Genomic DNA, 14640 nt, shown 5'->3' on the forward strand with positions numbered 1-14640 from the left:
AAATAGCAGTTAAAAAAAAATCAGATACTATCAAGTATCTGATAATTATACTTAAATTCAATTTGCAAATACTGAGAAAATGAAACCACTAAACTTCAACTCATATGCGAAATTTAAAAACTACAGGTAGAATATAAACATTTTGTGCCATACTAAAGAAATAATGAGACGCCGATATTAAAAAATAACTGTGTAGAGTTAGGAGTTTCTCCAGAGTATGCATCACACTGATTCTATGTATTCAACATTTCATGACAAAATGTCAAGGATCTTTGAGAAGGGGTTACACCAAAAACATCTCCCAAATTAAAAAAATAGGAGCACTCTTACCCCATGGTCATATTTTTTAAATATATGGCTTCAAAACCCCTTGATACCAAGTGTAAGAACAAAGAAAAATGAAGCTTCGATCAAGTGCCGAGCAACGGAACGTGCTCTAGACATTCAGAATACTCTAATTACTTAAGATTTTGTAATACTACAAACCCAAAATGACAATTTGGCTAAATTTTTCAACTTTCAAAACCCAAACAGCTGTAAATTGTGTCATCTGGAACAATTACTTTCAACATCCTGCAAATTCAAAGACACTATCTAAAAATCCAGAATTAAGGGGCGCCTGGGTGGCTCAGTCAGTTGAGCATCCGACTTCAGCTCAGGTCATGATATCCCAGTTCGTGAGTTCGAGCCCCGCGTCGGGCTCTGTGCTGACACCTCAGAGCCTGGAGCCTGCTTTGGATTCTGTGTCTCCCTCTCTCTATGTCCCTCCTCCGCTCAGGCTCTGTCTGTCTCTCTCTCTCTCTCTCTCTCTCTCTCAAAAACAAACATAAAAAAAATTTTTTTAATCCAGAAATAGAAACCAACAAATCATGAACATGTGATGCTTTATTTAATTTATTATTCTCGAACATTCTTCTTCCTTTAATAAAAAGAATAGCAGTGATATATCTGCTACTGGTAGAAAATGAAGAGCTCTTCTATAAAAGGCTACAAAGAGAAGTTGCAATTATTACTGAATATGCCAACTCAGTTTAAAATATTCAAGAGAAGCTGGTCAGCAGTGTTCACCACCTTGAAGCAGCCCCACCTCCCTCTGAACCGGTGATCTGCTGTCCCTCCTCAGCAGTCCTTCAGGAAAGTCCTTCCACATCTTAACTGTACTGGTCGGAACACAAAGACGCAGGGACAGAGCGGGAACGCAGGGTCACCCCGTATCCGGTCCTGCTCCCCAATGACAACAGGGAAGGGCGCAGGACAAGGTAGGAAAGGAAACAATCCGGTGATGCACAGGCATCCGAGACCCAGAGCAGGACTTTCTCTCCCTGTGGCCTGAGGGTCAGTTGTTGAGACAGAATAGAAATAAAACTGAAAGGAATCTGAAGAAGACATTTAAAAGCTGAAAGGCTTGACTCAACATTTTTTACTTTTGGTGAAGTCGAATGGTTTCCACCACTGAGCGAACTGCAGTGCCTTCTTCCTCTGATCCTCAAAGCTTTCCCGGATCCCTTTCCTCCACAGCCTGGGTTCTATATCCAACATCCCACCAATGATTTCCTTTTAAAGAATGAGAGAAATACAGACACATATATGTATAAATGCTGAAAACAGAATGAAACTATTTCTATTTCTATTTCTATTAATACTAGGTATAAAAGTCAGTAGTTCTCCAAGATGATACTCAAATTCTACACACATATTAGTTTCAAGTTAAAAAATCTTACTTTCCAGTATGGAGGTTCCTCAAAAAGTTAAAAACAGAACTACCCTATGACCCAACAATTACACTACTAGGTATTTACCCAAAGGATACAAAAATACAGATTCGAAGGGTACATGTATCCCAATGTTTACGGCAGCGCTATCTACAATAGCCAATTATGGAAAGACCCCAAGTGTGCACTGGCTGATGAATGGATAAAGAACATGTGGTGTATATATACAATGGAATATTAGCTGGCCATCAAAAAGAATGAAATCTTGCCATTTGCAACGATGTAGATAGAGCTAGAGAGTATAATGCTAAGTGAAGTAAGTCAGGCAGAGAAAGACAAATGGCTACAATTTCATTCATATGTGGGATTTAAGAAACAAAACAAATGAGCATGGGGGGGAAAAAAGAGAGGCAAACCAAGAAACAGATTCTTAACCACAGAGATCACGCTGATGGTTACAGCGGAGAGGTAGGCGAGGGATGGGAGAAACAGGTGATGGGGATTAAGGAGGGCACTTGCTGTGATGAGCACAGGGTGCTGTATGTAAATGGTCAATCACTAAACTCTACACCTAAAACTATTATTGCACGTGTATGTTAACAAGCTGGACTTTAAATGAAAACTTGGGGGAGTGCTAGTTTTGTCTCTTGTCATGTTCTTTGTCCGTTTTGTTGCTTGTTAGCACATCTACCAGAGAGGTGCAAAGGGGAGGAAGGAAGCGTGACATTTATTTAATTTGGTCCTCATGAGCTGTTCTGGTAACCAGTATGGAGAAAAAGTTAGCCAACATGCAACAATTATTAACTCTGGTGTCGGACCGCAGTTGAATCTCAGGCCAACATTCTCTCTACTACCCCTTATATTTATAAGCCAGTTTCTTCTACTATTAGCTGGAGATCTTTATTCAGGAAATAGAATATTTTATTTTATTTTATTTTATTTTATTTTATTTTATTTTTACTGTTTTATTTATTTTTGACAGAGAGAGACAGAGCATGAGCAGGGGAGGGGCAGAGAGGGAGGGAGACACAGAATCCGAAGCAGGCTCCAGGCTCGGAGCGGTCAGCATAGAGCCCGACGTGGGGCTCGAACTCACAGACCTCGAGATCATGACCTGAGCGAAGTCGGACACTCAACCGACTGAGCCACCCAGGCATCCCTAGAATCATATTTTAATACTAATAATCCAAATAAACAAAGAATTAAAAATTATAAATCACCTTCTTTTAAGAGTCACATTCCAAACTCCTGTAAGAAATGGATTTTGATGTGACTGCTTTCATTATCCTAGATTACTTCCCTCATGATTCTCTTCCTGCGCTGTTAGCTACAGAAAGTAATGCAATTTATGCCTGTGAGTATCCACATACACAAGGATACGGGGGAAACGTGCAAAGCTTACGGGAGGGCAGTATGGCAACACAGGACAACACTGGGCTGAGGGTCAAACTCTGCATGCTCAGTCTACTTCCACAGGGCTGTGTGGTGAGATCCTGGACACGCTCTTAACATTTTTACCAAGGGGACATACTGTGTACAAGCAAGTACCAAATGTCGTTGGGGATACAAAGATAACTAACATACGTTACCTGTCTTCAGAGAACTAACAGACTGTGGGCCTGTGGTAGGACCAGAAGAATGACCAACTACACAAAGAACTGTCTTAAAGAGCAGAATAAGGTAAATGCCATTGCAGACTACATGGAGACTCAAAAAAAAAGAAGATTCTAGTTATTGGATATATCAGAAAAGGCTTAGTGTAAGCTCCTTCACTGAGAAACAGAAATAAAGGGCCCAACAAAGAGAGTAATTTTAGAAAACATCAAGACTAAATTTAGATTTAATGCGAGAATTTTCTTGGCCATCAGCCCAAGTAAGCAATGTAGTTTAAGCAAGCCTAGTTTATGAACTGGCCTAACACTGTCTCTGTAAAATACCAAGTTTTGTCTTATGGGTACCATACAGGTACCACTGAGTCATGGTAACAGAAGCAGCTGTGAATGGAAAGAGACCATCCCCCTCTTGCTCTCTGAACACTCGCTTAGGCAGCAGGCTGAAGGGAGTTCTTGGGCTCACAGGCTGCTTCTTGAGAAGCAAATTTGGGGGGAAACGGATCAGCGATGCCATGCTAACTGAGGAAGCTTTCTTTTTAAACAGTATCATATAAACATATTTGTTCAGGACTGCAATCTCCCAATTAAATTTACAAAATTAAAAAAAAATGGGTATTTTACTTTGTTTTCAAAAAAATCAGGCTGGAAGGAAGGAAGGAAGGAAGGAAGGAAGGAAGGAAGGAAGGAAGGAATCCAGAGTTTGAGAGACTTCAGTTATAGAGTTCTATTGATTAAAACAACAGGGGTTTTCAGAGCAATGAAAACAAATTTCTTTCTAATTAACTCTGTGAAAAAACATTTTGAAAATTTCTCAAACACATTTCTGTACTATATCTCAACAGTTCAAAAATGCATGTGATTTGGGGCCTCTAACATTTTAAAGGCAACAGAATAAACAGTTCTGATTCCGAACCTCTGGGGTCGAGATTCCTCCTGACGCGAGCCTACTCGCTGTAGAGGACGGCCATACAGGGGAGATGAGAGTGAGGAGGGAGACAGGGGCCCCAGGGCAGAGTTCACGAGGGCTCCTCTAGTCAGAGGACAGTATGAGCAGGAAAGCCTGAGCCAGACTCGATTCAAAGGCCACTTCTAGAACTACTACTGCCCAGACTTCTTTTGACTGTTGCAGCGGCCACGTTAGTTTCGTTCTAGTGCCTGACACTACCTCACCTACTTCCCAGATACGCAGTGGACCCTACTTTGTGGCTGCACCCCCAGCAGTGAAACGAATGGCGATCTACGATCGCCATGCAGACATGTGCCCAGAAACGGTGTGAAATGACTCAGTCATATACTCTTCTCGGACCACATGGTGCTTCGTCGTAAGTGCAGACGTGAGGTCATCCGTTCTCAGGTTCAACCAGGAATGAGAGGTGCATGGACCAGTTCTGTCCCTTAGAAGCGTGTGACCGGGTCACATAACCTGTCTGCAGCCCCGCTCCCCCATCGGTGAGATGAAAGGAAGGACAGCCTCCACAAAGCGGAGTCACCTCGAGCAAACTCACTGTGGGTGTCTAGAGTGTCACCCTTGTGGCACGAGGCCGGCTGCCTCCACAGGAAAACGGCTACCCTCACTCTCGACGGTGTCACAAAATGGTGGGTTCCAAAGGGACATTCCTGACTGTTAGCAACAGTCTGAGGTATTTTTATTGGCAGCTTTGAGGTTCTCTCTCTAAAACTGGGTAGAAGAGCACTCACCAACTTCACTCTATATTGTGCCCCAAGTTTTGATTTCCCTTTGAAAGAAAAGTGTTATTACCAAACTGCTACAACACTCTGGAATTTTATTAAACTTGTGAGCTTACCTTCCCAAAGTAATGAGGGAATTTATGTTGATCTTCAATGACGTGGGCAAACCCTCCTTGGAGGCCAAAATCTACAGAGAAGTAAGGTAAGCCCCTGGGTACCTAAATAAACAGATAAATCACACATGAGTACAGCCTGGAATCGGCAAGTTCTGTGCAATCCCTTCTCCTGCTCTAGGATATGAGGGAAGTTAGGCAACCCTTCACAACAAGAGCATATAATAAATTTCCAATTCAAGAATACGTAGTGACGTAACTTTCAGAGTCAAACATTTCATTTGGTAGCCTTTCAGCCAGATAGTTCTTTAGCTATAATCAAAACCAATTCTTTTCCTGTCTTTGAGGAAAACAGCAAGAAAAGGTAGTGTTTTTATATAGATAACAGTAGAATAATTTTCTTTAAACTACACAGAGAATAAGGGTATCATTCCTATATTTCCCTCACAAAACAGAACAGGAAGAGAGGCCTAACCATATACTTAGAGCTTTGCTCATAAAATTTTTATTACCATTTATTTATCAAAAATAAATTAAACCCAATCATAATTTTTTCTTCACTGGTGAGGTGTGTATAACAATATTTAGTTAACCAACCTCATTTCAAAGTATCTCCAGGACTAACTATGATCTTTTCCTCTCTCCTTTCTACACACACACGCAAACGCATAAACGTGCAAACGCGCACGCACGCACGTGCTCATTCTGGCCCTGAATCCCACATGTCTATTTCACTATAAGTAGTTAATGTTGTAAAAAAATCAGTTTATAAAATAGTATATAACATCAAATAGTAGAATATAACATCAAATATATATATATATATATAATATGTATATAATATATATATATATAATATGTATGTATTATATATATATATACACACACACTATATAATAGTATATAACATCAAATGCAGGGAAAACAGGTTACTGTTTTGTGGCTTTATTTATTTTTCTTACTTTCACATTTTCAGAATAGGATAAACAAGTACACGACCTAGACAGTCAGGAGAAAATAAAGTCAAGAGACTGAGAAGGCCTCTAATCAAAGCTCTGAACCTTCTGCCTATGTAGCCCCAGGCCAGTCATTTACCACCTCTGGGTCTCCTGAGAAATATGAAGAACTGAGAGGTTTGCTGCGAGGATGAACTAGAAGTTGCGCACCCAGGGTAAGCCCGATGCCTCACACAGAGAAGGTCATTCAAATATTACTGCCTTTCCTGGCTTCCAAACAAGAGGGCTTTGTGCAAACATGGTGGTCAAAGCAAAAAGGATAGAGGACTCCCTAAGAATATTTTTGGTAGTTGACGCAGAGCGTTGTACGTGAGGCATGAATGGGAATGGCTAAAACAAAGTTACGGAACTACGCTGACTACCAGACAGCACTTCAAGGGAGAGGCAACTTGAGGAAGCAATCTGTAAGGATGGGGGCCATGCCCTTTGTCTGTAACACATTGTACCTGGCAGGAAAATGGCCCTTGAAATATATGCTAATCCTCTATTTGCCATGAATATACTACCTTATACGGCAGAGGGACTTCACACATGCAATTAGTTTATGGATATTCAAATGAGGAGATATCCTGGGTTATCCTCGTGGGCCCAATACAATCACAAGGATACTTATAAGTAAGAGTCAGGAGAGTCAGCATCAGAGAAAAACTGGAAGATCCCACACCGCTGGAACTGAAGATGAAGGAAGGAATCTCGAGTGGCTTCTAGAAAAGGGAAGGGAACGGATTCTTCCCTAGAGCGTCCAGAAGGAACGCACACCTGCTAACACCTTGATCTGAGTCCAGTGCAGCAGATTTCGTATTTGTGACCTCCAGGACTGCAAAATAAATCTGTGTCCTTCCGTCGCCGGTAGGAAACGAACATCCATGCCAAGTGACTGACTCAACAACTCAGGACCTAAGTGCCGAGACGGCACAGTAAACACACCACTGCTCTGCAAGGAGCGGGGGCTGCCACGAGCTTGTCTGTCCTCTCCCTGTGGCTCCTGGGGACAACCGGCTGTCTCATCAGGACGGTGGCTCGTCAGCAGGCGCCATGAAGGCTCTAGTATCAAAGCGCGTGCACACTTACCACTTTGCTTTTCCTGCCTCGGCCAGACAGAGGGAACGACCTCTGGTATCGCTCTTGAAAGACACTGACAGAACTATGGCAAAACATTTTATTGATGGTAAACAACAACAACAACAACAAAACAGTAATATTTGAATCTGCCCCTTTCAATATTTCCAGGTATTACTCCTGACTTGCTCTAATTGTCCTTGAGCTTGAAGGTCTCTGGGTGAACCCAAATTCTCCTTGACATGGACTTTCCTCAGTCTTAAAAATCCCTAAATGTGCTAGATGTTTTTTAATTATAGCTATCACAAAATTAAACTTACAACCATCACATTAGAAGTTGAGAAAGAATTCACATGAAATCTCAATGTCACAGCCTTGTGAAAACCGAGCAGTGTTGTTGACAAGTTAGTTGATAACACACAAGTGCTCTGCACTGAGCACACAGAGAGATGTGTTTCCCTGTGTATTGCCACGAACTTCACACAACTACAGAGAAATCAGGGCCCAGAAAGGGAGCAAGGGGGCACAAAAAGAAAAGCTCATACTCACAGCAGAAATACATAAATCAACAAAGAATCAGAATAAATTACCAGAAGCCAAGAATTTACTTGAATAAAAAAATCACCCCACCCCACAAAGCAGGTAAAACACTTTATGAAACTACCAAGGACACAGAGTTTTAAAAATAAGTATAATGAGGTTCTTCCAGAATAGAAATAACATTAAAATAAGTCAAGATTGTTCACTTTGTGCTCAGAAACACTTTTATCATTTTAAAAAGCCACTGAAAAGCTTATTAACCTAAAAAGTGACCTCCTTTAGAATTATTCCTAATACTCAAGTTCTCTTCACAATTCCATCCACATAATTATCAAATCCTAAAGCTAAAAGGGACCAGAGATGTCATCTGGCCCACTCCCTGTCTGCTGTGACTCTCAGATACTATGTGATGACTTAGAAAGGCAACTCTTGGGATCTCAGCAATGCTTCCAAATAGAATATACAACTACTGTTCCTACAAAGGTCTGTATCTGTTTCAGATTTTCCATATTAGTTAAAATATTAAAATTCCCTAGGCATTTGACTCAAGTACTGAACACGTTTTAAAAAACAAACTTAAAATAGGTACTAGATGGTTCACCAGGAAGAAAACTGCATACGCAGGATAGCAAATAGAGAATAATACGTATCTTTAAAAACTTCTACTTAGAAATACTTTCAAATGCCATTAAAATCATGTTATAAAAGAATATTTAATGGCAGGGCACCTGGGTGGCTCAGTCGGTTAAGCGTCTGACTTCGGCTCAGGTCACGATCTCACGGTTTGTGAGTTCGGGCCCCGCATCGGGCCCTGTGCTAACAGCTCGGAGCCTGGAACCTGCTTCAGATTCTGTGTCTCCTTCACTCTCTGCCCCTCCCCAACTTGTGCTCTGTCTATGTCTCTCAAAAAATAAAGAAATGTAGAAAAAAAAAAGAAAAAAAAAGAATATTTAATGGCAATGGAGATTATGAGAAGTGAAAAACTCAGGCATAATAGATGTGTGTATGCTAGGTATCCTTTTTTTCTTTTTTAGAGACAGAGGGAGCATGTAAGCAGGGGAGAGGGGCAGAGAGAAAGAAGCAGAGAGAGAGAGAGAGAGAGAGAGAGAGAGAGAGGGAGAATTCCAAACAGGCTCCACATTCAGTGCAGAGCCCAACACGTGGCTTGATCCCATGACCTTGGAAACATGACCTGAGGCAAAACCAAGAGTCAGACACTCAACTGAATGAACCCCTCAGCTGCCCCCTAGATACATTTTACTATAGGCTCAGAGAAGACAGAAATGAAAAGGACATTTGTTAAGGGGGGAGTTAATATACTGTCTGGTCGAATTCGCCAGCAAGGGGAGAAAAGAAGACTATAGACAATGTTTTACCTTTGTATTAAACCTATCTTCAGTAAGGCAATGAAATTTCAATCTCTTGAGTAGGACATAATAAATGCAATGAGATATCTTACCAGTCACCTGTATCAGGAGTCTGGCTTTCCAAAAAGAATATACGGAAGAAAATAGCCTAGTGTCATCTATTAGAACAAGGGTCAGCAAACTTAAGAAAACATAAAAGTCTGAATTTAAATACAATGTTCTGGGCTTTGAAGATTACATAGTCTCTGCTGCAACTCTCCACTCTGCCCTTGCTGCACGAAAGCTTCCAAAAGCAGCACCTAACAAACTGGTGTAGCTGCACTCGAATAACGTTATTTACAGACAAGGGCAGAGGGATGACCTAGCACACAGGCTGAAGTGCCTGCCCCGCCCCTAGAGTCCACATCCCTGTTCTGTTCCAGCACGTGCAATGCACATAGAAGAGTGCCTGGTAAACAGCTCTCACTCACTGAACGGCTGTACAGTAAAGTGTGTTTTGAACAGAAAACCAAAAAGGAATCCACAGTTCTAGTATATCTCTATTCCAGTTCATTTAGACGTCTAGAAAAGACAGAGGTCCTTGTGACAGTACTCAACTTGTGTAATGTGTCTAAGAGTGAGTCTGTGGATCGACTAAGCTGTGAAGCTTGGTTGGGAAACTCCCCTAAAGAAAAATGAACGCATAATCTAACTTAGCCACTGTTTTAAAGATTGTAACAGGTAATCTTTATATGGGGGGGGGGGGGGAGGGGGGGAGGGAAGAACTCCAAAATCAAATAGAGCCTCTAGGAAAATGTTATCCTCATTATAATTTGAGTAACGAGAGGGCCCCTCTCCTTACTTCCACAGAGGCTGAGAAGCCCATTACAGGAGCTCCTACAGCAGAGTCTGATGTGGTCACAGCCAACTGTAGGCACCACAATGGCACAGCGCCAGAAGGTGAGGAAGGCACAGCTCCAGAAGGTGAGGAAGGCACAAGGCCAGAAGGTCAGGAATAAATATTCACATAAGCATCTGAACAAAGGAGCATTTGCTAGACCAAGTAGAATGAAAAGAATTTCTTATTCATAGAATTACTTACTTCACCTTGGGTCACTCAGCCAAATGGTCTCTTTCTTTCTTTTTTTTTTTTTTAATTTTTTTTTGGATGTTTATTTATTTTTGAGAGACACAGTGTGAGCAGGGGAGGGGCAGAGAGAGAGACAGAAAGACACAGACTCTAAAGAGGCTCCAGGCTCTGAGCTGTCAGCACAGAGCCCGACATGGGGCTCGAACTCACAGGCCGTGAGATCATGATCTGAGCTGAAGTCAGACGCTTAAACGACTGAGCCACCCAGGCGCCCCAAATGGTCTCTTTCTTAAGTAAGATGTGACAATGATCCCTAAACATCAGGATCATTTCTTATACCAAGGGCAAGAAAAAGATACTTACAGACTTTCTGATGTCTTTCGAAGAGAGATCGATCAATTTCTTGTTCATAGACCATTCTTCATCAGATTCCATTATGGCTTTCTAAGAAATAGCCATTTATTAATGAAAAAATAGTTTATAAGCAAACACAAAGAGACTGTTTAAAAATAAAGTAACACAGTGAATTAATCACAGATAGAGTATACACGGTAGGTGGTTCATTATTTAAAATGGGTTAAGGCTTTAATTCGTTATTTAAAATTGGACCTTAATTTTCTTTAAAGTCCTATCTTTAGGAAAAAGGAAATATTATTTACTCATTCTTAATTCTTGTACTAACTTCAGCCCAACTTTACACCACAAATACAATCCTTAATAAGCCTAAGCAATTTAATTTAAACGAAAGTTTGTGAACATAAAAATTCACAACTTCCTTATCCCATTCATAGAAACCTACTCAAATAAATTTGTTTAGTTTTACTGCCCTTTTCGCAAAAGAGTAATTTCTGACAACCAAGTACTTGAACTATTTGGCCCTATAACAAAGAAGTAAAAATGAAGGGGAAAAATGCATAGATGCGGCATTGTAAGACCTCCGAGCCTAAGCAACAGAACTAGTATATATGGTAAAGAAATATTTAATAGAAAAACCAGGATGATGAGTATCAAGTACTCTCATTTTTGTACAGTTGTCATCATTAATGAAGCAAATTTTAAACATAAAATTAGCATTCAAATAAGCACAGTTTAAAAGCATCAGATACACTGCTGGTCCATATTTAAAAGGCATATGGGGCACTGGGGCTGATACTATGACGTAGCACATTCAGTATAAAACTGAAGGCAAATCAAATAAAAGGTTTAGGGTAGAAAAGTGACACACCGTTCTAAGTGATGACATTTCTGTCACCCAACATAAGCAACAGTGGCTGCTTACATGTCCTATTACCTCAATGCCTGTGGTCACAACCACCTAAGACTCTACTGGGGAGATACAAAAAAAAGAAAGAAAAAAAAAAATGAAGAAAAGTATAATAATCTCTTTCCCAACTGATTTTGCTTAACACACAACTGGCAAGTTGGCTCTTTCTCCTACTTTACTAGTATATTTCTTAAAATCAAATAATCAAATTGTTTTTAGAAATCTGTAGAGAGAAGGCATATTTTCACCACCTCATTAACCTCAACAAGTCTCACCATCCTTTGTACTGGGATGTCCAGTCCACGAATAAACTCTCCCATCCTGTATCGTCTAAATGTTGCACGGGAAAGTCTCCGTGCATCACTTCATAAAACACTGCCTCCATTTTTCACTTTACATGTTACTATTTCATATACGTTTCTACACATGCATTTATATTAGCCTACAAATTATAATGTATTCAGGTCAGCCTCAAAACCATGCTATCTTGTAAAAGCTGCCTGAATATTATAATGACACTTAATTGATTAAAAACTCTAGTAATTATGTCCAAAAACATATGTCAAGGTTAGATACTAGTTTCTTCTTACAAATAGCATCATGAGGTATTAAATACTAAAAGAACAGTAACTTGTCTCAGCAATTGTAACATGGACTATTTATATGTAACTCTCTCCAGCTCTTGTGAATTTCAGTGAGTTTTCTAGAATTACGACTATAATTTTGACCGCAAAGGACTTCAAGGTAAAACCCTGATTTTTCATTTTAGAACTGACAAATTAAAATAGAAATCATAAACTGCCATTCAACAGTATATTCATACTTACAAATAAGCATGCTTTTTTTTTTTTCAATGTTTATTTATTTTTGAGAGAGAGAGACAGAGTGTGAGCAGGGGAGGGGGAAAGAGAGAGGGAAACAGAGAATCCAAAGCAGGCTACAGGCTCCAAGCTGTCTGCACAGCGCCTGATGCGGGACTCAAACTCACAAGCTGTGCGACCACGACCTGAGCTGAAGTTGGACACTCAACCGACTGAGCCACCCAGGCACTCTCAAATAAGCATGCTTTTTAAAGGTCAAAATCCCAAATTTCTCTCTACAGAAATTTACAAAGAATTTTTTTGTGTGCTTTACTGCATTTCTTTATATAAAGTTTGATATTAGTATATAAGGACAAAAAATACAAGAAAAAAGATAACCGTATTCATAAAACAGCACTGTTGTGAAACAGGACGCATGCAAAAGTATCCAGAATACCTTAAAGTAGATGGGAGCCATGTCGCCCACTTCCTTCGGGAGAGGAATGCACTCGTAAACCATATGGTACTGCTTCTTCATGCTCATGTTAGTTTCTAAAAAGATGCAGTCCAACCCTTTATCTTCAAACATCTTTACCAATGATTTCCTAAACATCTGAAGAAAATAAAATGATGAGGTAACTAAAACACTTACAGACAAAATATGGAAAACAATAAAAGGTACACTAAATCCCTTTAAAATAAAAAATAAATGGTCAACAATGTTTAGATTCCGTACTGTTACCTTACCATTACTTTACTTTCTAAATCTACTATACCATTTCACATATTTAAGCAACTTTTCTTTTTTTTTTTATTAACATTTATTTATGTTTTGAGAGACAGAGAGAGACAGAGCACGAGCAGGGGAGGTGCAGAGAGAGGGAGACAGAATCAGAAGCAGGCTCCAGGCTCTGAGCTGTCAGCACAGAGCCCGATGCGGGGCTCGAACCCACGAACCGTGAGATCATGACCTGAGCCGAAGCCAGTCAGCCCAAGCGACTGAGCCACCCAGGCGCCCCTAACCAACTTTTCTTTTTAAACTGAAACTTACTCTGCTGAGTTTTGTGCATATATTGGAAATGTTCCAAAAGACTACAATAAGACAAGGAAGAGATAAAATCAAACTCAAGGAGTAAAATCAGAGGAAAATAACCACAAAACACAGAAGGTACCTCTTGGAAGGTGGGTGTGGAACCCACTTCCAAGTATCTCCCTAGGCTCACAGCATCTTCATCCACTGGCTCCCACACACGTCTGCTGACCCTGCACTTGGACCTTGTATACTCAAGCATCCCCTATTTTCACGTACAATCATGTCCCACCAAGTGTATCAAAGTCAAATATACTATGGTGGAACAGTAAGAGTGTTTTCTTTTCCCAAAGATCTCAGCGTTATTATAAAATCCCTACTTTTTATTCTTTTCTACTTATTTACATATTTATTATTTCATACCTTGAGTCCTGGAGCACAGACACGCCGTCCAGACGCTCACAGGTATGCACAGGACATCCCCTGTGGTACAGGATGATGTCAGGGCTTAGATGAAAGGGGACCAGGCTGAAGGCTGTAGCCAGAAGCTGACTCTCCCCACACCACCAAGGTGTCTAAGAATTCGAAATTCAAACTTGGCCTTGTAGAGTGTCATATATTTATTCTATCTTTATTAAGTGTTAGTATATTTGTCTAAGTAGGAGGAAGAAAGATTTTTTTTTATTTTTTTTAAAGTTTATTTATTTTTGAGAGAGAGACAGAGAGTGCACAAGAGGTAGAGAGGCAGAGAAAGAATCCCAAGCAGGCTCCCCACTGTTAGCACAGAGGCCAACACGGGGCTCGATCTCATGAACCGTGACATCGTGACGTGAGCCGAAACCAAGATTCAGACACTTAGCTGACTGAGCCACCCAGGCGCGCCCCCCCCACCTTATTAAATTTATTTTTGAAACATTTTTTAATCTAGATTTGTCAGCTAATTTATAACTTTCAAATATCTTAATTAAATTGTTCAATTAGGACTATAGATCACATGTAGAAAATGGAGAGATCCCATACACCTCTACCCCAGTTTCCCCCGACGGTAGCATCTTACAAAACCACAGTACAACATCACAACCAGGATATTAACAGGGACACGGTGAAGGCACAGAGCAATCCCAACGCTCCCAGCCACACTCTCTCTCATCACATGGGCAAAACCGCCACTGTGTTCTCCATTTCTTTAATCCTACCATTTCAAGCATGTCGTACAGGTGGAATCACATCACCTTTTGAGGTTCCTGGCTTTAGCTCAGCCTAACTCCCTGGAGATTCAGCCAGGTTGTGGCTCAGACACTGCCTAGCGACTGCCACGTGCAGACAGCTGTTCAGCTTCCCCACTCAGCCTCCACGGACACCCCAAAA

At 40.6% G+C, this 14640-nt stretch overlaps 1 protein-coding gene across 2 annotated transcripts in view; it reads right to left on the bottom strand.

Moving 5' to 3' along the window:
• Positions 1-867: 867 nt before the first annotated feature.
• Positions 868-14640, bottom strand: part of CWF19L2 (CWF19 like cell cycle control factor 2) — a 150988-nt gene continuing 137215 nt past the window's right edge. For both annotated transcript variants that reach the window (XM_058686629.1, XM_058686630.1), the window contains 4 exons: positions 12700-12855; positions 10542-10622; positions 5131-5232; positions 868-1554 (listed from right to left, as the gene is read on the bottom strand). In XM_058686629.1, coding sequence (XP_058542612.1) covers positions 1411-1554; positions 5131-5232; positions 10542-10622; positions 12700-12855 — 483 coding nt within the window. In that variant the 3' untranslated portion in view covers positions 868-1410. The remainder of the gene's footprint in view (positions 1555-5130; positions 5233-10541; positions 10623-12699; positions 12856-14640) is intronic.

The sequence above is a fragment of the Neofelis nebulosa genome, chromosome 10 (genome assembly GCF_028018385.1).
Source record: "Neofelis nebulosa isolate mNeoNeb1 chromosome 10, mNeoNeb1.pri, whole genome shotgun sequence".
Lineage (NCBI taxonomy): Eukaryota > Metazoa > Chordata > Mammalia > Carnivora > Felidae > Neofelis > Neofelis nebulosa.